Genomic DNA, 25,562 nt, shown 5'->3' with positions numbered 1-25,562 from the left:
GCAACATAGTTGTTCCATGTTAGATTATTTGTTTGAAATGAAATTTTTATAACATCAAAAATCTTCTGGCCCGTCGTTCTTCCTTCCAAAGCTTTGCAAAATAGAAAATTCTCCAGAATATCCCCCCGTAGCAGTATCCAACATATACAATCAGTTGAGCAAGGTTTGAAATATCTGTGGATACATCTAACTGTATTGCAAAAATTGGACTTTCTCTCAATCGATTTAATAAATTGAATTTTAGGTTGTCTGATAACTAATACGCCGCGAGACTGTGTTTCTAGACAGAGGAATGGTTTTGAAATCATTGCTGTACTTTTCTCCATGCATAACTGAAATAATTTTTATTGTAGTGAGGAGAATGAACTGAATTATGAAGAAGAATAAAGCTTGTGTGCAACCCACTTGCTATGTATATTTACTGCTACCACACATTCGACCTCTGGCCTTTAGGCAATATGAGAATCTGTGCTGTAGGAAGTACGAATTAAGAGCTAAAGGGATTACCGTAAGGGATTAATTGAGTAGTATTTCTCAGCATTTGAGTAGTACTGAGAAGTCGCACTAGTAAGCTGATTTTTGTGTGTCTGTAGCCAGTGAGCAAATTAGGTGTATCCCCACAGTAGGCTTCATTTGTACCTCAGACTTAGTTCGAGTAGCAAGGTCTCTACAACTACAGTATTGAAAAAGTAATTTTAACAACAGGTTTTTAGCTTTTATGTACAGAAAAAATTAATTTATTTAAAAATTTCTGTGACCCCTCTGGGGGGTCACGCCCCACAGTTTGCTCACCATTGGTCTAAACCAAGAATCGTGATCACACTAAGTCAACTTTTCCTCAAACCTGAACAGTCCCAATAATACAGCAATAGTATAGTATAGTAAAGGGAATACCTCAATCAGTCTCCACCTACAGTCCCTGGAACCACAATAACACCACACCATCACAGATTATCCATCAAGGAAGAAACCACTATGCAATCCAACAGGCTTGTCATCTCTTTATTTAGATTGGCAAAGTTCCTACATATCACTGGCAGATCCCCCAACCCCATGAGTCATCTTAGCAGCTTGCCTATGCTGTCCAAAAAACTTCTTATAAGACTGTATAGTTACTCCAAAGTCCTTTTTGTAATCAACAACCTTGGGTTTTGTGGGACCCAAGTAGTATGTAACTCGATGATTACTGCTGAGAAGATGCAAGACTTTGCAGTTTAATAACAGTAGTAAACCTCAGATGCCATTTCTCAACATATCAAAATAATTTATCTGTATCAACACCATTATTGAATATCAGAAACAGCAGGGGGCCACGAACTAAACCCTGTGGGATCTAGTCATAATATTAGTTTATGATGGGCAGTAGCCATTTATAACTATTCGCTTGTTTCCTATCACTTTACCATCCCTTTATCGATACTAGTAACTTGCCCTTAATTCCACATCACTCCAATTTATATAACTATCATTCATGTAGAAATATATCAAAAGTTTTATTGAAATCTAAGTAAATGTCAAAGTTATTCCTTCTAACCATTCCTTTACTGACAATCTCATTAGATTAGCCAGATGTGATCAGCCTTTAACAAAACCAGGATTTGATGCACTTATAATTCCATATCTGTGTAATTAATTTTGTATTGCATCCATAACTAAGAATTTCCTAATCTTCCCTGGCACAGAAATCAAACTGACAAGTCTGCTGCCACTGTTGTTTGTAGTTATTATTATTATTATTATTAATAGCCATATGGTGCAAGGAAGCCTGAGGCTTATGCTGCACCAGGAAAAAAAACGAGTTCCCGAGTTACCCTGAGAGAGTCAAAAGTAGAAGGGAATCACCAAGAAAGAGAAGAATAATGATATCCAGCTCAGGACCCTGGGTGTGCCAAGCCCATACTCACCAGATGTGAGCCCCCGGGGTGTAGTTATTGACACATCAGCGCCGACCGGGCTAGCCGGGTCGGTAAAGTGCCTTCCTGGCAACTCAAAGGTCGCGGGTTCGAATCCCGCCTCGGGCTTGGATCAGAACAGAAAATGCAAAAACCTTGGGAGGTGCAATATGGCCACAGAAGCCGACGCGCCAACAACTAACAAAGAAAAAAAAAAAAAAAAAAGGCACATCAGCTTCTGTGGTTATAATGAACCTAATAATACGGCTTTGATGACGTTGCCTAAACCAAGTTTGCTAACATCTTTTACTGCTTCCTTCAATATTACTGGATTGATCCTGTCAACTGCTAGTCCTGTTCACCTTTAATCATAACAACTTTGTGTCTGGTCTCCTCTCAATTAAAAAAAGCATTCAGCTCCTAATTAGTATCACTGACAGGCCCAACTTTTAAAAACTTCCTCACATGCAAATGTGGATGCAAAATATTTAATCAGTTTATTAGCAACCAGTTCAAGGTCGCTGATACTGTTACTGCAGTTATAAAGTGCAACTTTTTCTGCTAACATGAACAAAGAAATCCTTGTTACTGTTCTTTGCACTCTTAGCTATGGTGTTATCATAATCTGCCATAGCACGCCTAACTCCCTGAGTAACTTTATTACAGACAATTTATAATTTAAAGGTCCAATGTACCTTTCTTCTCGGACACCAAAGTCACTGATTCTTTTGTTATCCATTTTAGCCTGTACCTTGAACAATACTTTTGTTATGGAATAAAGAGCTCAGAAGCTTCCAAAATAACTTCCATAAACATTTCCCATTTAGCAATTGTATTTATTCAATTACCATTTGGTCCCAATGAAAGGAGCTTATCCTTTAAGCAAGTGCAAAAAAAAATTCTAATAATGACAGGACCACTAAAGATTAAAGAAGTGGACCAATTATTAGAGGGAATGGGCAAAAAGAATGATTCTTTAAGGTAAAATAAATAAATTTTATCCACCATTTTGAATGCTGCTCTCAAAATCCCCCCCCCCCTCAAAATCAGTCCTTGGGGGTCTCTGATATACTGTGCCTGGTATACAAGGTTAAATGTCTAAGATGACTGTAATCCCCCCCCCACTTCTAAAAGCAAAAGTCCTTCACATCCTTTAAAGTAGTTATTTCTTTAAAGAGATACACCATCAATACACTGTAATCACTGCTTGTCAGTGGTTCCTTTATTTCAAGATTCTTACTGATAACCAAGTCAGAAATATAAAAATACATGACAGTATTTTCATATCATGCAAAACCCATTCCTAAGAAAAACAGGTTGGTTTGTTTGGTTTATTTGGTTTTTTTTTTTTAGGAGCATTAGCAACTAAGGCCATATTGCTCCGGGATGTGCGGTGGTCATTCCCTGACCTTTCCGCATCCTCCGTATTTAGTGGTGACGGTCTCGAACCCCGGTCTAATCAAGAAGCGTGTGCTACGCACTTCTGCTCCTTCCCACCTGGCTACGGAGGTGCCTAGAAAGAAAAACAGGTAGAGACATGAGTGATATTAAAAAAAAAAAAAAAAAAATTGCCTGTACAGTGATTGTTACTTGGCTGTGGGTTTTGCATGGACTGGAGACTAAAACTGCCCTACTCTATCATGCGCTGTTTGTGGTAAAATATAACTAACAAGCTATGGCTCCAGCCAAGTTAAATTGACACTTCACTACTAATCATGGCCACTTGTTAAATAAAACAGTTGATAACTTTCAATGACTTCTGAATTCACAAGCCAAACAATGTAAAGGTTTCAAGAAGAAAGAAACTACAGTAGAACCCCGTTAATCCGGACCCCGATGACCCACACTTTCTGTTGATTCAAATTGGATTTTCCGTCAGGGGAAAAATTCTAATTGTAAAAAAAAAAAATAAATAAATAAATAAATAAAATAACTGGAGTTTCACCAATTCGGACCGAGTGCAGTCCCGTCAAGTCTGGATTAACGGGATTCTACTGTATCAGCAAAAGCTTTGAGAAGCAACATGTTTAGATCCTGGTCCAGTTGTACAAAAAATGAAAAGTCACAATATTGCTGAGAGCCTAATAATGCCTGCTTTTAAAATAATAGTGAGAATAATAATAGGCAAAGAGGCTGAAAGTAAATAGACAAAGTTCCTTACTAATAATACTATTAGCAGGCAAATGGATGACATGTCACACAGCACTGAAGATGTCTTGAATATTAACTTTGCTCTCTAAGTTGATAAGTCAACAGACATAACAAGGTCAGCAGTTGGCATTTGTACAATTTGAAAGGTGAAATACTGTAAAATTTTTATTGTTGTAAAGAACTGCTACAAACATCCAAAGGGTGTTTTTAAAATTCTGTGCTTTGTCAGGAGCCAGTGTGTTGAAATTTGCACTGATGGAATTTTGCACTGTTGAAATTTGCACCCCTTCAATTATCAGATCAATAAAACGTTTTGTTGCATTTGATAAATGGGGAAAAAAAAAACAAAACACACACACTGAAGAATGAACCCATGTCCTTGATGTAGCCATGAACATAGTCGATTTTATAAAGCAGTGCCCTCCTTAGGCATGTATGTTTGCAAAGCTGTGTGAAAATATAGAAAAAGACCATGTGACTCTCCTACGCACAAAAGTTAGATGGTCTTCAAGAGGGGACAGTTTTAACAAGGATATCTGGGTTGTGAAAGGAAATGCTGCTTTTCTACAGAGATAATAATAATAAAGCCAGTTTTTCTGACTTTCTTGAAGGTACAGAATGGCTGCTGAAACTATCATACTTCAGCAGGGCAGATATTTATCAGCATTTACACATGTGAACGCCAGCATGCAGGGCTTAAAAGAAAACATTCTAACTACTACAGACAAACTTACTGCATTCAAGAATAAACTCAAGGTTTAGAAAGCTCCTATTTCAGGTTCGGAGTCAGACAGATTATAAGGAAGTCATCCCATTAATTATCAGTCACTTGGAATCACTGACAGAAAAGCTTGAATATTTTCTTCTTTGTTATCAGAAATGTATGACTAGGTTAAAATCCCTTTTGCTGACTTCTCACCAAATTCACAAAATTTACTCAGTCTGAAAGAACAAATGACTGAACTAAAGTGAGATCAAACTTTAAAGATAAAATTCAGTGAAGTGCAACTTGATGTGGTTTCGATTTCAATAAAGAGTATCTTGTGATCTTAGCAACAGCAATAAACATCTTACTCCAATTTTCAACTTCTTGTCTCTGTAAACAAGATTTCTCACATCTGACAAAAATTAAAAGCAAAGAAAGAAAGAAATCATCTGCTGTCTGTTGAGGAAAAACTGCTAGTGTGTCAAAAATTTGGCTAAGAATTCAATATCTGTGCAAAAAGAAACAAGTTGAAGTGCCACACTGAAAGTAAACCTTATTGGCTTTAGAGGTTAAACTATTTTGATTTGATATTTTCATACTTGTGGGAAAAAAAAAAAAAAAAAAAAAAAAAAAAAAAAGTGAAAAATGCTACAATTTTCCCCCCTCCTTACAATGTACACTGACTAATAAACACACACATATATAGCAGTTCTTTATATATAAATTTTACTGTCAATAATTAAGCAGTAACTGAATTGCACTCTTGTTATCAACTTTTTTCTGACATGTAAATATTTTCACAGATAGGGGTTTCTTGGGATAAGAAAAATCATTTTAGGGTTTTCTCCATGGAAAAAGGTTGAAAATCACTGCTATAGGCCATACATGTAAATGTGGCAATCTAGAACAATGTTATTTCTAAAATAAAGTAATTTTTGATGGTGTCATTCTCACATCGAGATGAATGAGATTCCAAATGTCTTGGAGGGATTTTATTTGAATATAACTCTTTTATGTTATAACTAGCAAGCACGGTACTAAGTACTATGAGTGACCTAATTCGTTAGGTCACTGAAAGCTTTTTATCACTTTCATGACAAGGTTTTGGCGCATTATAGCCTTAGTCGCTGATGCGCCAATAAAACTAAACTAAACCAAACCAAACTAAGTACTATAGGTTCTAATACCTCTCGTGTTTGGGGTTCACATAAAAAAAAAAAAAAAAACAAACTAATTTTTTGAATGCTTCTGAACATCCTGATTTTCAAGATTACCAAAAATGGAATCCTGAATTGTCCATAACCTTTGCTGCATAAATCACAACTTTTACTTTTATCAGTGTTGGTGATGACGCAGACTTCCAGACAGAGCTTTGTTGCTTACTCTCTGGGTTGAAATGATGAAGACATGTCTCATCTGAAATTATCACCTTGTGCAGAACCTCACCATCTTCAGTAAACATCCATTGCAGTTCCTGATAAACCTCCATGCACACTTGTTGCTTGGGTATGAGTACTGTTGGAACCCAGAGTGCACAAACACATGTCATATGCAAATGGTCACAGGGAGAATACTGGGAGTGCTTTCTACTGATATTCTCAACATTTCTGCCAGTAGCCTTACTCTTATGCGATATGATTTCCGAGGGAACAGCAGTGGTTGAAGTTCCAGGACACTGCATATGTCCACTGTACGCATTCTAAATCACATGCGAGCTGTGCTATATGGAAGCACAGATTCACCATAAGCCTTTTTTAACATTTCATATATGCTTTGGCTGATGTTTTCTTGAGAAAAACAAAATTTGAGAGCAATATATTGTTCCTTGTGTGTCACTTCGATTGTTACGTAGCCAAAACCGAATAGGCATAAACCTGACTGACCACCAAGGTCACACCGTGAAAGCAAGTCACCAAACATTCCGCAGCTCAACTAGAAATAGCAAGGTGTTCATGAAAAAATGATTATTTTTTTTGAAGAGCCATTGTATAATAAGCAAATAGTAATAACTCATGATTCAAGAATTTAGTAAGCCCTTCCCTTTGCCCTTGACCAATATCTGGAAAGCTAAAATCTCCTATTATAAGACAATCTTATTTACTAGCCCACTCTATCTGTACAGCTGTTTATTATATTCATCACAGTCGTTAGGTCAATAACACACTCCAATCTGTGCATGAATTTGAAGAAACTGTGATAAATAAATAAATGTGATGATATTACTATATCAAAAAAGTTTCTTTGTTACATAAAAAAAGTGATTCTACTTTTCTACAATACATGGCAGATGTTGAGGGAAAACTTTAACAGCTGTGTTATAAGCAAGGCACATGATACTTAACAATCAAATAAGGCCAATTTTTTAAAGATTAATACCCAAAGCACAACCAATTAGGCAAGCATTTTTCTGTGTCCAAATTTCATTTTGCAAGTGTTTTTTTTTTGGTGCATTAGCATGTATGCATAATGTGTCTATTGTCTTCACCATGTCTGCCCATATTTAATAACAACTTCTAATTGATGGATTTTCCTAAAATTTTATATTTAGCTCTTTTAGAAAATTTTGTCAAACCACCTCATATCCCATTAAAATCAGACCAATAGAAAATTGGCAATTATTATTTCTTTATCTGTCCATCTGCACATAATAATTCAAAAAACAGTGAATAGATTTCAATGAAATTTTATACTTAACTCAGTGAGAGAGATTTGTTGAGTGTTATTCCAAATTTCATTAAAAATGAATGAACAGGAATTCGGTAACTGTTATTTCTTTGTCCATTTATCTGTCTGCATGTAATAGTATTAGTAGAAAGGAAGGAAGTTTATACAGCATCAGCCAAAAAAAAAACCATTTTGCCTATCCCCCTCTCAACAGTTTGTTTAGTTCTTCCTTGAATTTATTCAAACTATCCACTTCGACAACAACTGATGGAAGCTTGTTCCAGAAATCTACTTTTTTTAGCTACTTGTTGACTGAAGGCAAACCTCTATACACCTGCTCTGCAACCATCCTCCTCAATGTGAATTTATGTCTCTTCATGTGCATAGTTTGAACAAGAGGAAGAATCCCAACGTCACTGAGTTTGCTCAAGACATTCAAAGCCTTAAACACCTCAATCAGATCACCTCAGTACCTAGTTTTAAGGTGCTACAATTAATAACATAACTTTCAGTGGATGAATTTTTATGACATTATAGATTTGCCTCATTTGGAACAATTTATTGAGCCTTATAAATTTCATTAAAATTATACAAAAAAAAAAAAAAAAGCAATTATTTCTTTTTTTCATATATACTTATGGTGACCATACGTCCTTTATTTCAGGAAGCTGTCCTTTAGATTTATTTATTTTTCAAAAACCCACTTTTGTCCTTTATTTTTGTTTAGTCATTTAACTTTTATAGTACAAATGGAACCACTTAATATACATTACGATTGCACAAAATCCTTTTCTAATACTTCCTTCTTATAACGTCATGGCTCACTTAAAATGTGTTAGTAATTTTCAGTATTATGCAAGTGTTTCGGGGAAGACCCAATGTAATGAGCATGCTTCGCACAGAAAAGGCTGATGAAGTTGATATTGAAGTTGTATTAGTGAATTTGTAGTTGTATTTGTATTAGTGGCTGATCTTTAGAATAGGGTCTCCCCCTCAGACTTGGGTGTTTATTCCCCACTTTCCGCTGTTTTAAAAATAGGGAAACCAGTTCCCGATTTTAAAACAGAGTCAAGGGGGGGATAAACACTCTAACTAACCATGGTGGGTTAGGCATGTCAGTCACTGCCTTCTTCCTCTTCTTCTCGCCACCATTTTGGAAGGGAACCCTGTTCTGAAGTTTCACCAAAATTTATTCATACTTTTATATATACACAATTAGAATTGAAAAATTTAAGGGAATATGTGATGATAAAGATGTTCAGTATAAAAAACTACTAGGTTACAGCAAAACTAGATGGTTGACTCTTCTACCAGCTTTAGAAAGGATTTTGAAACTTTTTAAGCTGCTAAAATTGTATTTTTTGGAACAAGAAAGATGGCTCACAGATCTCAAAAACTTTTTTAATGATCTATTAGCTGAATCGTAGTTATTTTTCATTCACAGTCAAGCTTTAACTTTTGTCAATTTAAATGAATTGATATTAAAGTTGAGTGAACAAAAACATCAAGAATTTTTACCAATGAATATTCAGAAAATCATTTCAGAATTAGAAGAAAAACAAAACAACATTGATGTAAAATTATTTAAGGGATCAGTTCAATCATTTTACCAAACCTGAATTGACTATTTGAAATCAATGGGACAGCGCCTTCCTAGAAATGGAAGTATTTGAATGGATCATTTTGTGAGAAATTCTATTGTGGATGAACATTGAGGAGAGTGTTTCTTTTATTTCAATAAAATAAAACCAAATATTGACGATGGCGAGTTATTCAATGAAGTTTGTGTTAAAAATTATGTTACTAAGGAAAAACTCGAAGTTGGCGACAAAATGAGGAAATGACCTGCCATCATAAATGGGTTGAAATATTTGGATAATTCATTGATAAACAAATATCTTTTAAAAATCGAAGAATTCTGCATATGTATCCTGGAATCAAATGCTCCTACTGAGAGAATATTTTCAGTAATAAACAATATGTGGACCAGCGAAAAAACACATCTAAAAGTTGAAACAGTGGAAGCATGCATTTATACTAAATGCAATTTTGATATGTGTTGTATGCAATTTTATGACTTTTTAAAAGACGAGTGTGATATTTTAAAAAATTACATTCATGAGAAAAATATGAATTGAGTTGTTGTTTTTAAATAAATTTACATATATTATTTGATGTTAGATATTTTTATTAGAATATGCATTTTTTTAAATATTTTTGTAAACTTTTTCTTAGTTTTGCTCTTGAACTTTACTCTGCAAAACAAAGTAATAAAAATAAACTATTTTTTAAAATTTTTTTATCCTTACGAACCTATTTCAGATTTGTTCTTTATTTTCTCCAAGAAAATATGGTCACCGTTATATACTAGGGGGCTTCTCCCCGCCTGCTTGCTGCGCTCGCTTCTGATAAAATCAAATACTTACAGAAGCTTTCGACACTGTGTGTTTCTCTCCCTCAGCTATGAATACATAAATATCTTACTATATCTATATAATATTGGTGTAGATACACCATAGACAACTCTTAAAGAAAACTATGATCGCAGTGCGAAAGGCATCATTTCATCTGTTATCTCATATTGTGACTACCTTCACAACGAGTTACCATGCATTGCACTACCTCAAATAAGTAATGCTTCACTAATAGAGAAGACTAATGTTACTTATTCTCCGCAGACGCTACCACCCAGACGGCACCATTTCAAAGCTAGTTGGCTTTTCATTGATGAGTGCCTTTCACACACTATGACTGTAGTTCTTTAAGAGTTGTCTATGATGTATCTACACCGATATTATATAAATATAAAATCTTAAACTCTTAAAATATTATGTTTTGTTGCATTTAGTTTATTTAAATAAATACGTTACATGTGGAAATCAAGAATGGTACCGAGTGATAATGTTAGATAAACATAGCGCGTGACCACGCTTAAACAGAAGATTGTTTTACCACAGTAAAACAAGCTTCTGTTACATATTTTTTACGTATTGCCACATAGCCTGCATCTCTCTTCTCCCATTGGCTGAATAAATATCACTAGGAGAAAAATTATTTTAATGTATAGAAAGATATACAGAAAGATATTAGCATTAGCATTAGTAGAGGCATTTGATGCAAGAAAGCAAGCTTATGCAGCATCAGCCAAAAAAAAAAAAAAAAAAAAAACCCACTTCCACTTCACCCCTCTGTTCGTTCAAAATACCTGTCCAGCTGAGCCTTAAACTTATTTAGGCTATCAACCTCCACCACAAGGGATGGCAGTCTGTTCCACCAACCAACCACCCGCTGGCTAAAGGCAAATTTCCGCACGTCTATCCTACATCTGTCTTTCCTCAATTTGAATTTATGCCCTCTCAGGTGATTTTTCTGAGCTAGAGGAAGAATCCCATCAGCATTGAGCATGCTTAAACCATTCAAGGCTTTATACACCTCTATCAGATCACCTCGCTGGTGCCTAGTCTCCAGACACTGTAATTTGCAAAACTTAAGCCTTTCTTCGTAAGAGCACCCCTTTGTTCCATTCACTAATCTTGTTGCCCTTCTCTGTACTCGTTCCAGCAGCTCTACATCCTTCTTGAAATGAGGCCTCCAGACCTGTATACAGTACTCTAGGTGTGGCCTGACCATTGCCTTGTACAATGGAATAATCACCTCCTTATCCCTGCTGGAAAAATTCCTGTATATCATTGACAATACTCCATGAGCTACTCTTGCAGCCCGTCTGCACTACTCAGAGAACTTCATATCTGCCTGCACAATCACCCCCAAGTCCCTTTCATTCTCTACCACTGTCAGTGTAGTACCACAGAGTTGATACGTTGCTCTGGGGTTGCTGTTTCCCATGTGTAGTACTTTACATTTGTCAATGTTAAACTTCATTTGCCACCTCTCAGCCCATCTGCTCAACCTTTCCAGATCCTGTTGCAGCAGTGTAGTGTCAGTAGTGTCCTTGATAACCCTGCCAACCTTTGTATCACTGCAAACTTGGACATTAAGCTTGATATACCATCATCAATATCATTTATAAATACAGAAAACAATAATGGACCCAACACTGAGCCCTGAGGGACTCCACTAATAACATTAGTCCACGATGAGCAGTGTCCATTGATTACCACTCTCTGTCTTCTCCCACTCAACCACCCCTTTATCCATAGCAGAAATTTGCCTCCAATGTCACACTGCTCCAATTTGTGTAGCAGTCTTCCATGTGCAACAGTATCAAAAGCCTTTCTAAGATCCAAGTATATAATATCAAAGTTATTCCCTGCATCCAGTTCTTTTGTGACTGCATCATAGTATCCAATCAAGTTGGTCAGGCAAGACTTCCCCTTAACAAAACCATGCTGTGTCTGAGCTATAACTGAAGTCTTGTCTAAATGATCCTGCAGTGCTTCTTTAACTAGTGCCTCCATTAATTTTCCTGGAACAGAAGTTAAGCTCACAGGTCTATAGTTACTTGTGTCAGCCTTTGATCCTCCTTTGTGAATTGGGGTCACATTTGCACATTTCCAGTCTATGGGTACCTCCCCCGAGTCCAAGGAAGCTCTCATAATTATGGCTAAGGGTTTGCTTACTTCCTTTGCTGCCTCCTTTAATATAACTGGATAGATCCCATCCACCCCGGGTGCCTTTCTTGTGTTTATCTTCAACAGTTTCTCCTCCACTTTACTCCCAGTTATTTCAAGATTCTGTAGCTTACTGCTAGAGTTGAATACACCTCTGGCATTCCCCTTGCTGAATAACTCCTCATGTGTGAATGTCGATGCAAAATATTCATTTAGTTTGTTAGCTACCTGAGCAGGATCATCAACAGTTGACCCATCAATATCAAGTGGACCAATCTGATTCATCCCCTTCCTTCTAGAGTTTACATAAGTAAAGAACTCTTTGCTGTTTTTCTTTGCATCCCTTGCCAAGGATTTCTCGTAATCTGCCTTCGCCTGCCTAACCTCCTTTGTAACTTGGTTGCATATTAACTTGTATCTATCATAGGCTTCTGTGTCATGTGTTAATTTGTAAGTATCCCATGCATTTTTCTTCTCTGCCATATGCCTCATTAGTTCATCTGACATCCATTTTGGCCTAAACCTTGAACAATATTTCTTAGTTGGTATGTAAAGCCTAGTAGCTTCCAAGATACGTTCTTTGAATGCTTCCCATTTTGAATTTGCTGTTGGTAACATCATCAGTTGGTCCCACTGTATAGAATTTAAATACTGTCTCAGTCCATCGTAGTCGCCTTTACGGAAGCAATAACCCTTCCCTTTACCCCTAATGGTACTTACCTCTTTCAGTAAATCCCACTTCAGCACACTGTGATCACTGCCACCTAGTGGTTCATTTATCTGCAGATTCTTAATGCATGAAGAATCACTGCTGATAATCAAATCAAGAGTATTACTCCCTCTAGTTGCCTCCTGAACATGCTGATGTAGAAAACAATCATCCAATAAATCCACAAAAGCCCTGCTAGTGTGTGAGTAACCAGCCCCCAAATTCCAGTCAATATCTGGGAAATTAAAATCTCCCATTATAAGACTCTCTGATTTACTGGCCCACTCTATTTCCCTGTACAGTTCCTTATTATACTCATCAGAGTCATTAGGCCTATAGCACACTCCTACTCTCAATTTTGATCTCCCAATGCTTATGTCACACCAAACTGACTCAACACTGCACTGTCCAGCGATGTCGACTGGCTTCACTTCCTTGGTTTTTATGTGTTTCTTAACTAATAGCATAACCCCTCCCCCCTTCCTATCCTGTCTATCCTTTCTGTAGACGTTGTACTCCCCAAATTGCAGTTCTGCATCCCTTATATCTGTGTGACACCACGTCTCTGATATCCCAACAATATCTGCCTTTGATGTTTTGAGCAATACCTCAAATTCATCAAATTTATTTACTAAACTCCTAGCATTGGTGTACACGCAAGTATACCTGCACCTGTTTCTATTCTTAGCTACCCTAACACAACCCATGTGTTTACTTGTACCGCAATGGCTCCCAGCAGTCTCTGAAATACCATGCATCTTGTTTTTCAGGCTTCTGCTCATTCTAATAGAAGCAGTGCAAGAATCTCTTTCACCTCTGCCAGTGGCTATTGTCAATCTATTGGTCTTTGTCTCCCCCCAAGCTAGCAGTTTTCTGACCCACCTAACACTGCCTCGATAGCATCAGCAAATATTCTTGCACCCTTTCTATTTAAGTGTATTCCATCCCTGTAGAAGCAATCTCTCCTGTTAACAAGTACAGTCCAGGCTGAAAAAAATTCTACCCCTTGAGCCTTGCACAATCTTTCCAGGGCCGAATTGATCGACAAGGCTCTCATCATATACTCCCTCCTATCGTGTCTGGGCAGAATTGCAGACACTTTCAAATTCAACCCTAATTCTCGGCTTTTGTTCAACAGTGACCTGTACTTGTTAAGTAATTCTGCCGGTCTCCTACTCTTAATATTATTAGTGCCAACGTGTACAACTATATCACCTTTTGTGCCCTTAAATATATTTTAATGTATAGAAAGATATATCGAACTCACATAACGTGAGTTCGATTAATGCTTTTCAGTTACTGCTATTTGAAAAAATTATACCACTTTTCACTTTACATAATGCAAAATTTCCAGTTAATGCAATTTTTTTTTTTTTTTTATGTGATAGTTGAAAAAAATCTGAATTGCGCGTTAAGCTTACCACACATCGGACGGGCAATAAACAAACGTTTGCCTGCTGCCTGGCTCAGTGTGTTCCATTAACCATCGGAAGAAGAAGATGTGGTATGGCCGCTACACACTTTCAGGTATGCCTGTACAGGTCTAGCGGAGCATGTGGATGATAAAACTGCACAGGCAACCAGAGGAAATATGAAAAATCATTCGATTTGCCTGAACCGGAGTGGCCTGTGCAGGCAAACCGGAGCATGTGTAGCAACATGGCAGGTGCACTGCCAGATTGGGGGATTTCCCTATTTGACTATCATTAATAATTACATCAATTCTATGAAAAAAAATTTGCGTGGATTAGAAGTAAATTTTAACTTTTAATATCAGAGTGTCAATAAATATAATTTATAATAACAGCAATAATAAAATTCATTACTATATTATTTTATTAAATTTTAATAAATCTGGGGGATTTTTCTGAGAATTATTGCAATTCACTCAGAAAGTTCACATGTGAATAAACTTTTCTTCTTTTTTTAAACCATTCTTTGCACCATATATTACGTTTTAAACACTTCGTTGCAAATAATAAGCCAACTATTGCTAAAACATCGTTTGTCTATGTGATGGTCAGTCGACTGAATGAATGGTGACAGGTTTACTGGAGCGTGTGGATGCACTACGGGCATACAGTAGACCTGTACAGGCATATCTGAAGGTGTGTAGCGGCCATTACTTGTTTGTCTAAAGTCAATGCGACTTGCATTTAAAAATTCTAATTTTTAAATGAGTCAGATGAAAATGTTACCGTGAAGGAGATAAAGGTAAAAGAACTTTTGTTTGAGGTTCTTCAAACAAAAGTTTTGAGGTTCTCTGTGATATTTATTTTGCCAGGGCCCAGAGAAGATTGTTGTTGGCTATCAGAAATTGATTGATGAAAAGAGAAAGTCAACACTGTTCAAATATTTCTGTAACAAATTGTTTCTTCATTGTGTATTTTATGTCAGAGGTTCCCAAACCTTCTCGGTTCATGCGCCCTTAGTGCCTCAGTAATTTTTTCAAGGCGTACCTAGACCAAAAGAAATACCTAACAGTTCCGTTTATTAAGTAATTAGGTCCAAACAATAAGAAACGTTGAAACTGTGAACTACCTCGAGCTAGTAGTTTGCGCGGTGTCCGACCGATGTCGAGTATCACTGTGTTTCCCTCGAAAATTTTAAAATATTCCGCAGCGCACAGTTTGGAAACCGCTGTTTTATGCAATAAACATTTAATTCCATAATTATTTTCATTATCTTTTACATGGTATACAGTTAAAAAGTTATTTTAAAAATTTTTTATGGACATTCCTAAAGGTCCAAGGACCAATTATAATTTTTCCTATTGATTATTATATTCGATTATCGCGTTTCCATTTTGCGCGATCTGCTTGCAGGATGAATTAATTGCATTAATTGAGGTCAGTCTGTATGTATATATATATATATATATATATATATATATATATATAATATTGATAAAAATAATAGGATTTAATCACATTACTGAACGATTAAGCAAGCAAGAAAAAAGTATTAAATTATTAAACTGGGTTATGGATCCAGGGCACTACTAGTAGAAATACCCAGCAACCAAAAAATAGACAAATGTTTATTTTCGGTGTATTAGGTAGGGGTGCTGACCTGTCAATTGTAATTATCATGGAAAAAATTGAGAATACCAGTAAGGTAAAAGCAGATAACCTAAAATTAAATTAGAATAACATAAAAATAATAACGATGGTACCTAAAGTAGTGGGTCCTAGGGGTTTAACTACTTCTTCAGATGGTCGGCAGCCAAAACCGTAGGCGCCACCATAATAAGCAGGGTCTGTTTCTGTAATGATGTATATGTGCAAAATGTATACATCATAGCCGACCCAACAGAGACCAAAAGGAAGGAATAAAATTCAAAAATAAATAAAAATAAATATATAAGTACAAAATAGAGTTAAAAAGCTAAAATAATGCCAATTAAATCTAGTTAAAAGGAAAAATGAATGAAAGTTTGAATTCAAAAAGACCAAATACAGTATGAAATTTGAAACAAAGGTCTTTCATATATTTTAGCTGAAGCACTGGATACATGTTTTTCACCACGTGATAACTGGTGAAATCAATGAGAATATGGCAAATTGTATAGAAAATAAATGCTTTTGGTCCTATATAATATTCGTTGCTTTTTTCTCTTTTTTTTACATAATGATAATAACGATGGTACCTATAGTAACGAATTATTACTATTTGCTAATGGACTGTGTACATTAACTAAATTATTTTTCCTTTAGTTTATTAATTTGTTGTCAGTTAAAGAAATGGATAGTGTTTTAAATGGCAAATGCACCATTGAGATACTTAAAACATCAAAATTTTAAAAATGTCAATTTCTTATAATAATTTCACACTTCCAAATGAGACATGTTTAGAGGAAATCCAATTTATCATATATTACATAAACAGGAAATAAGAAACAACTGAGTCACATAATCTAATCATAAGGGTATGAAAAACTTGTTTTTTTTTTTTCTACCAGATTTCCCCTTCTTGTGTTATTTAAGGTATTCTGGAAATCACTGTGTAGGCGAAAACCAACATCTCGGAAATCATTTTCCTTAGAAAATAGCATAATATGGATGGGTTACATTATAGATCAGACTATAGAGCCCCACCAAAAAAGCTTGTACCACTTCAGATTATAAACAACACAAGTGAATTTCACAGTCTTCAGTATGATTACTGAAACTACTTAAGTCAGTATTAGCAACTTATAAAAATATATAAGTCATGCATGCTTTGCATTAAGCCTTTAGTGGTTTTTTCCCATCCTAAATGTGATTTCATCCTTCAAAAGAATGTCATATGCTGCTGTTTACTAAAATTTACAACTGAACATACTGCAACTATCAGATACGGTAGATGCTTCCCATGCAAGTGTCCTGTATATAATAAATGTTTCACTGGTGTATTTTTTATTGCATTTCTAATTGACATGAGATGGGAAAAACCCAGAACATCTACACTAATTACTCATGGATAACTACTGTTGTTTATAAAAATTTAATTGTCAAACTGAAGGAATACTGCAAAAGAGAATACAATAGCTCAGTGGCTCACACGTTGGTTTTGCTAGTTTTTTTGCAAGTTTAATGTTTTGCCATAAACTGCTCATTTTAATGTCCCTCATGGGGATGGGGGAAATGACCACAATCACATTATATCCGAAACTGTAGTATATCAGGGTTGCACTGTAATTTCATTTTACTACGGGACAATTAAGTCAAAATAAAAATGAATTAACATTTAAAAGGATTTATGCACAAATTTTCTATTTTTACAAAACTTCAACATTCCAAGTATCAACTTACTCTCGCAGAACTAGCTCACATGGGGGAAAAAAACTCCCTGCTCCAAGCACACATTTCCTGCTGAGAGGGCTAATTGTGCTCAAAATGATTAGATTATTTTTGATTTTAATTTTGTTCTGTTATAAAATTTCTTTAAAAAAATAATGAAACTGTTTCACTTTTATATGATTTACAATTTACCAAAGTGCAGAGCCAAAAGTGGCAGCCTGCTTATGAAAATATGCAGACAGAAGTTTTGCAGAAATTTATAAGCATTTTTGTTTATGGTTCTAATTTTAATTTTATATTACTTCATCAGCTGCTTCTGCTTTCAAATAGTTTCAAACTATTTTGAAGTAACTCATCTTATAGATTGCTTATCTCTGCACCAAAGTGATTTTTTTAGACAAACCAAAGTTTGAACGTTGGCATCATTACTGCAACATCTCATATTGCAAAATCCTTCACAACGAGTTGACTTCCTTATACTTAAAATAAGTAATTCTCCTCCACTAGAGAAGACTACTGTTACTTATTTTCAGTTGAGTACCACCATTCAGCACTGTTTCAAAGCTTTTTGGCTTCTCATCAGTGAGCAGATAGGTAGCCAGAGGAATAAGGGTTGACAACCCAGTTGCGACTTATTTACACAACATGAGAAACACCAAAAGGTGTGCTTCTTAGACTAATAATATTTTAGGGCAGAGAGCCTCAAACTGTAAATTTCAAACTATGATTAGTTAGTGCATTTGCATCATTACCGCATAGTTGAATTTTTTTAGACAAACCGAAGTTTGCACACTAGCATCATTACTGTAACATCTCATATTGTGAAATCCTTCACTCAGGAAGCATTAGTTATTTGAAGTATAAGTGAGCAGTGAAAAATTTGAAGTATAAGGAGGGAAACTTGTGAAGGATTTCACAATATGAGATGTTACAATAATGATGCCAACGTACAAAAACTTTGGTTTGTCTAAAAAAATTCAACAATGTAGTGATGATGCAAATGCACTAACTAATGTCATAGTTTGAGGCTTTCTGTCAAAAAATATTATTACTCTGCATAAGGGTAACATATTCCAATTGGCTTTCATACTTGTTCCTCTTCTCTCTCTCTCTCTCTAAAATCATAACCTATGTAATTAAAAAGAGAGTGATTTAGCTTTTTATGGAAGCTCCAGATCCTTGGAGTTTTTATTTCAAGCTGTAGTGCTTTAAAGTTTCTGCATTCAGGCTACTGCTGCAGCTGATGATCTGAAATGGTCCTTCCATCAATCCAGGGCATCTATTTCTCAGCACAAAAGAAGATACATCACTTTGATATAATTTTGGTAAGGCATGCATCAAGGGCAAGTTACTGATGTGGATAAAAGGATGGTTGAGTGGTTGGTTTTTAGGAGCATTAGCAACTAAGGCCATGTTGCTCCGGGGATATGCGGGGGTCATTCCCTGACCTTTCCGCATCCTCCGTATTTGGTGTTCACGGGCTCGAACCCCGGTCTAATCAAGAAGCATGTGCTACGCACTGCTGCTCCTGCCCACCTGGCTACGGAGGCGCCATGGTTGAGTGGCAGAAGACAAGAGTTGTTATCAATGGATACTGCTGGGTCCATTGTTGTTTTCTATATTTATTAATGATATTGATGAAGGTATATCAGGCTTAATGTTCAAGTGTGCAGATGATACAAAGGTTGGCACAGTGGTTAATGACAGTAATGATGGTATGCTTTTGCAACCGGATCTAGAAAAATTAATAACCTGCTGGACTGAGAAATTGCAATCAAAGTTTAACCATATGGATAGCAGTAATCCCAGAGTAACTTATTGACTGTGTGGTACTACACTCAAAATAGTGGAAAATTATAAAGACCTGGGGATAATTGTGCAGTCAGATATGAAGTTCTTTGAGCATTGCAGACAGGCTGCCAGGACAGCTCATGGGGTTTTATCAACAATATACAGGAGTTTTACTAGCAGGGATAAGGAAGTGATTATCCCATTGTATAAGGCAATGGTCAGGCCACATCTTGAGTACTGTATACTGGTCTGGAGGCCCATTTTAGGAAGGATGTAGAGTTACCGGAACAGGTACAGAGAAGGGCAGTAAGGTTGGTGAGGGGATAGCTTAAATAAATTCAAGGAAGAACTATACAAACTATTGAAGGGAATGAATAGGTGAAATGGGAAGTTTTTTTGGCTGATGTTGTATAAGCTTGCTTTCTTACATGATTCACCACTACTAATACTAATCAGATCAAGAGTATTGCTCTCTCTCTCGTTATATCTCGTGCTGGTGTAGGAAAAAATCATCCAATAAATCCACAAATGTCTTGCTAATGTGCAAGTGGCCAGCTCACAAGATCTAGCCAATGTCCCCCCATTATAAGACATTCTGATTTATTGGCCCATTCTGTATGTCTATACAGCTGTTTATTCTACTAATCACAATCATTATGCTTATAACACACTCCGAATTTTACTCTGATTTTGTGCTTCTTAACTAAGAGTATAACACCCTCTGGATTCCTGTCCTGTCTATCCCTTCTGTACACATTGTACTCATCATGTTTAAATTCTGAATCCCTCCTTATTTCTGAGTGGCACCATGTCTCTGATATTCCCACCACGCCTGCATTTGATGATTTGACCAGAACTTTACATTCATCAAATTTATTTACTATGCACCTAGCATTAACGTACATGCAGATATACCTGCAACTGTTTTTACTCTTATTAATCCTAACATAGCCCACATATTTGCTTATTCCATGAGGACTGCCAGCAGGTTTTGAAATTCCTGATATCCTGCCTTCCAGGCTGCTGCTTGTTCCAATAGAAGTGCAAGAATCATTTTAACCTCTGCTTGAGGCTGCTGTTAATCTATTAGTCTGTGTATCACCCCAAGCTAGCAATTTTCTGATCCACCTAACATTGCCTCATCAGCAAATTATTTTGCATGCCTTCTATTTAAGTCTATCCCAGTCTTGTAAAAACAGTCTCTCCATTAACAAGCATGGAACCATTTAATGGACTATATGGGGGTTAATCCTTGTCTGCTAAATCTCATCGTCTATTACTCTTGAAATATATTTATACATAGTCTTTGAAGCTGCCAGAATGTTATGAAAATGTTATTAAATAACATTATAGATTCAAATTCCAGCATGGTTTGTAAAAGTAAGAGGATATGGATATTGCTGCAGTCAGGAATGTTTGAAGACACAGACTGCAGAAATATAGAAAAGAAAAAAATTTAGTAATTTCCTGGTTGAGAAACCGGAAAAATAGTGCAGAGGGTGATGAGTCAACTCATGTTTTTTATAGAGGAAAAGAAGTTACGCATGTTTGGGAGGAGACTAAGGCTAAAACATTTGTATAAACCCTGTCTAATGTAGCATTTGATCTACTTGGAGGAGAAGGGAGTTCAATAAAAGTTCAGTGAGGATATCTTGCTTGCAATGAGAGTGGAAAGTTCGGCAGAAAGGTTCCATCCAAAAAAAGTGGTGGCCTTCAACAAAATTTACATTTTTTGATGTTTGTAGCCGAAAGCTCTCTGATGCTTATGGGGGATGGGCATTTAGTATAATCACATGGAATGAGCTGGAACACAGTTAGTGAAAAGAATAGAGAATGTTCTGCCTCCTCATTTTAAATCATGCACTGTAATGACATGAAAGTTTTTAGCTAGAGCCAGACCATTTTCCTCTCTTAGTCATATTTTGGCTATTGCTATAAACTGTACTAGGATGACATTTCTAGGAGGAATGGAAATTTCTTTTTGATACTTCTGGCATTTTAAAGAACATGATCAAATTAACTTTCTTTGTCTTAGGAACAGGGGAAGGAACTGAATAGCAAGGAGAAGGATGAAATCACACTCTGCATTATAATTCCATCCAGCATTTCTGAAAATGGAAAGGTACATGATGCTTCAGGATTAAGGATAGTTTTGCTACACGAGTGGTCCAATATTCCTCATGTCACTTTATGCCTCATTGACTAAATGACTCTCATTTTGATCAATTTAGTTCCCCCCTTCTGTCTCTTCAATTTTTTTTGATATTTAAGTACTGGTTTTCATTGTATTTTTGCTTGCAAGGCTTATCCATTCTACTGATCTACTTTAATTTACATATGTATTATTTATAACTCAGTTTATATATATCATATTAGTATCAGTTGATACTAATATAATAATATGTGAATTACATTACTTGTTACTAGTTGGTGATTCATACATAATTTATACATACAATTATTTTTATATTTTAATAAATAGATTTTTTTTATATATAGGTCTCCATATTTTCTTATATATATATATATATATATATCTTGGATAAAAATGTAGATTGTGTATGTCATATATTACAATATAATCCTAAATTTGTGTATAATAAATGTTGTTAACTTAATCATGGAGTTATTCATGATGGTGAACTTTATTATTATTAGCTATATGGTGCAAGGAAGCCTGAGGCTTATGCTGCACCAGCCAAAAAGAAAAAAATTTCTGAATTACCCTGAGAGAGAGAGAGAGAGAGGAGGGGGGAGAACAAGAGTCAGAAGTAGAAGGGTAATCACCAAGAAAGAGAAGAATGATGATATCCAGCTCAGGACCCTGGGTGTGCCAAGCCCATACTCAACAGATATGAACCCCTGGGTTAAGAAAATTTTGCTAAAAATGTGGCTTGGAGACTGGACTTTGCCTAGTATGAAAGCGAAGATTTAAAATCGTGGATCACAGAAAATATTTTCACTTTACACTGATTATCAAAACATATTTGCTGCCATCAGGAAAAAAACTGAAGAATAATGAAGACTATAAGGAAAAGAAATCAAAATTAAATTGGACATGTACTTGGTCCCCAAAGTACATGTAGGGTAGTTAGAGAAAGAGTGTCTGCTAAAAGTGTAAGTGATCGTAAAAATGACCTGCAAGCCTGAGAGGATGGAGGAGAAGCAGAATGTTGTATGATTTTATAGAGGCTGGCTGGTGGCTATCATGAGCTGAAGGAGAAAGTTTAGAGACAGGGTCAGATGGAGATAAGATTGATTTTTTTTTTTTTTTTTTTTTTTTGATTTGGTAGTTGTTGGCGCATCGGCTTCTGTGGCCATATTGCACCTCCCAAGGTTTTTGCAGTACTTTGATCCAAGCCCGAGGCGGGAATCGAACCCGCGACCTTTGGGTTTCCGGGCAGGTACTTTACCCACTCGGCTAGCCCGGTCGGCGGAGATAAGATTGAATTCTGGGTATCATGCACTTGCCACATAGCAGTATGATGATGAATATATTCTTGATAATCTATTTAATAATTAAACAAAATGTACTCTTGTAACCTCTAGCATAATTGACATTCTCAAATTATTACAGGTGAACAAAAATAGTTATGGTCACTATAGGCATTATGCTGACTATTCAAGAGTTGTGTGATATTCTACATATACCACTATTATACAAATATGTAATAACTTATGCAGATATCAGCAATATATGTAATTTATTGCTGATAATCTATATATGCTTTTATATACAAGAGAATATGCAAATCCAAGTTTGTAAATTATGTTGATATTGTGCTTACCAGTTCTCTGAGCATGGCTGATATTTTTAAGTTAATGCAAGATTAAAATTAGAATGCTATTTAAATATCTTTTGTGGTATACCTTGTTTCCCAAAAGGCCTATATTCATATTTGAACTGAACCCCATAAAAACACATCCTACTAACGAATAGTCTTAATTTTCTAAAGCTCCCGGTTCAATCATTTCTTATTTTTAGTGGTATATTAGAAGCGGCATCTCATATTTTCCTAGTTATAATGAAAAACGACAGTACAAAAAGGGATTCCAACAACAAAAAATTGAAAAAAAGAAAAAAAATTCAAGATACAAAATATGTATATAAGATATCCTGTTTCTATTTTCGTTGGTTCGTTACTTATATAAATTAAAAAAAAAGCTCACACACCACAAAACTTTGGCTTAACACATCACTGATATAATATCTAGAACAATTTACGTAAGAATATTTGTGGCTTCTAGGTAAACATAAACAACAAACAATTACTCTTTAACATTTCAATTAAAAATTAATATTCGCATATACTTACTAGGGCGAAGAAATTAGAGTGGCAGTCTTCAAGACTGGCGCCGTTAGTAACAGAATTTGGATTAGTCATTTCCTCTCCATGATGAAAAATGATATAAGAATAAAGTCACTCGCTTTAAGTGATTTCTAATGCCATGGATTTTTGTATTTTTCTATAACTTAACAAGAGTTCATCGTAACATGGCGACAGCTATGGCGGATAGGAAAAACAAGGCGCTTAAGTGACAGTACCATCAATTGGATAACATATGTCACGTGTTAAATGCTTTTAGTAAATATGGCCGCTTCCAGTGATTTAGCAAAAGAAGTGTGAATTTTGATACCAGCTTAAAGAAAATGTATAAGTAATGAAAATGGGATTGTCTTTGGATTGGATAGCTTGTGTAGAACTAGTGATCATTACAGTGGCAGTAAACATTATACTAGTACGGTAGGTCCTAGGATATAATTATTGCACTTGAAATGGAAATTAGAAAACGAATAACCCTAATACTTTCCTATAATCAAATACTTCGCAAAATTGTTTAATAATAACAGTGTTAAAATTATATATACACATATTTTAGGAGACTATCTCTTTATTTGTTTCTCATGGGTGTGCTTTAGATTTCAACCGAAGATCTCATTCCGCAACAAACTAAACGTATTGTGTCTTGAGCCGGAATACTCTCATCTCTTTCACCCATTAGGCGCTGAGGGGAGTAGTTGCTTACGTTTGAGCTGGTTATTGTCGCATCAATAAATATTAATTGCTTGGTTAAGTGTTACGCCCATTCTTTCACAATAGATATTGACCAAAACAGTTAGGTTGTTAAATCTTAACTGCCTTAGGTTACCGTGTAGGATTTATAGCTAAAAACCCTCAGTCTGCCGGAAGGGTTTGTCATATAAGTTAGTGCATCATCATCATTTCTATACACAGTAAACCAACCGAGGTTGTGCAGTGGCGTCATCACATAAAATCTCGTATTGTAAATTCCTTCACAAGCGAGTTTTCTATCTCATTACACCTCGAATAAGTAACGCTTCCCCAGTAGAGGACTATTACTATTTAATCTTAATCTTAGTGGGCACTACCACCCAGATAGCTGATCACTTCGGCTAAACTCCAGTTTACGATACCACCCGTCAATCACGGCCGTATCGCTAGCAGTCGAGAAGGAGTACCCGATACTGAATCTCGACCAAACAATTTTAAGAGGGATCATGCTTTTAATCGACTTTCATTTGCGTTTAGTGAAAAAAGGTTAGGTTTTTACGCGACTTCGGGACGGATTCAAGCGAAAACCGATCGTTGGACTCGTCCAGGGGTTGCCATTAACTGTGGGTTTACCGCTGACAATCCAGTTGTGAATTGATTCAACAAAAATTGGAGTGTAGTTTAATACGTTTAGGATTTAGGGCTGAAACGGCTAATTGCGGGGAAAGTTTATTGTTATAATAGGTTATTGAATTAGCAACATTTCTATAAACAGTAAATCTGGTGTTTTAACTAAATATAAAATGATAATAAGAAACTGATGTTTCAATTTTATGGCTAAAATTTTTTTTGCACATTTTTCAGATTTAATATATATTTTTGGAAAATAAAAGGTGTAAAACCTATAGCATATTTTGAAATTTTTTATTAAAACTTAAAAATGTGCAAACGTAAGCCCATTATGAAAATATAAAGTATTGCACTGTTTAAACAGAATTCAAAAAACCCATTTTCCAAAAATAAAAAGAGAGTTGACCAAAGAGAGGGTGACCTGGCAACCTTTTTGCTACATTTTGGGTACCACTACCACTGCTGGGTTAGTGAAGTGAGCAGGTATTGATTTGCAAGTGATATTTATTACTAAATGATATAGATGAACAGTGCACTGTTGAGTCATTTTGGTGTGACATAAGCACTGTGAAAGCAAAAATAAGAGTAGAAGTGTGTTATAGGCCTAATGACTCGAATCAGTACAATGAACAATTGTACAGAGAAATAGAGT

General features: G+C 35.7%; 2 protein-coding genes across 2 annotated transcripts in view; one reads left to right on the top strand and one right to left on the bottom strand.

The window, feature by feature from the left end:
* Positions 1 to 23,765, bottom strand: part of LOC150085870 (mediator of RNA polymerase II transcription subunit 13-like) — a 554,522-nt gene extending 530,757 nt beyond the window's left edge. Inside the window, exon 1 of the mRNA XM_090374721.1 lies at positions 23,582 to 23,765. Within this exon, the coding sequence (XP_090230847.1) occupies positions 23,582 to 23,650 (69 nt within the window). The 5' untranslated portion in view covers positions 23,651 to 23,765. The remainder of the gene's footprint in view (positions 1 to 23,581) is intronic.
* A 134-nt stretch (positions 23,766 to 23,899) lies between these two features.
* hob (bridge-like lipid transfer protein family member hobbit) overlaps positions 23,900 to 25,562 on the top strand; it is a 916,854-nt gene continuing 915,191 nt past the window's right edge. The window contains exon 1 of the mRNA XM_090374277.1: positions 23,900 to 24,010. Within this exon, the coding sequence (XP_090230403.1) occupies positions 23,928 to 24,010 (83 nt within the window). The 5' untranslated portion in view covers positions 23,900 to 23,927. The remainder of the gene's footprint in view (positions 24,011 to 25,562) is intronic.

The sequence above is a fragment of the Mastigoproctus giganteus genome, chromosome 5, assembly GCF_048544385.1.
Source record: "Mastigoproctus giganteus isolate SK-2022 chromosome 5, ASM4854438v1, whole genome shotgun sequence".
Taxonomy (NCBI): Eukaryota; Metazoa; Arthropoda; class Arachnida; order Uropygi; family Thelyphonidae; genus Mastigoproctus; species Mastigoproctus giganteus.
The sequence above is the reverse complement of the archived record's forward strand: the minus strand, read 5'-3'. Positions and strand labels throughout refer to the sequence as shown.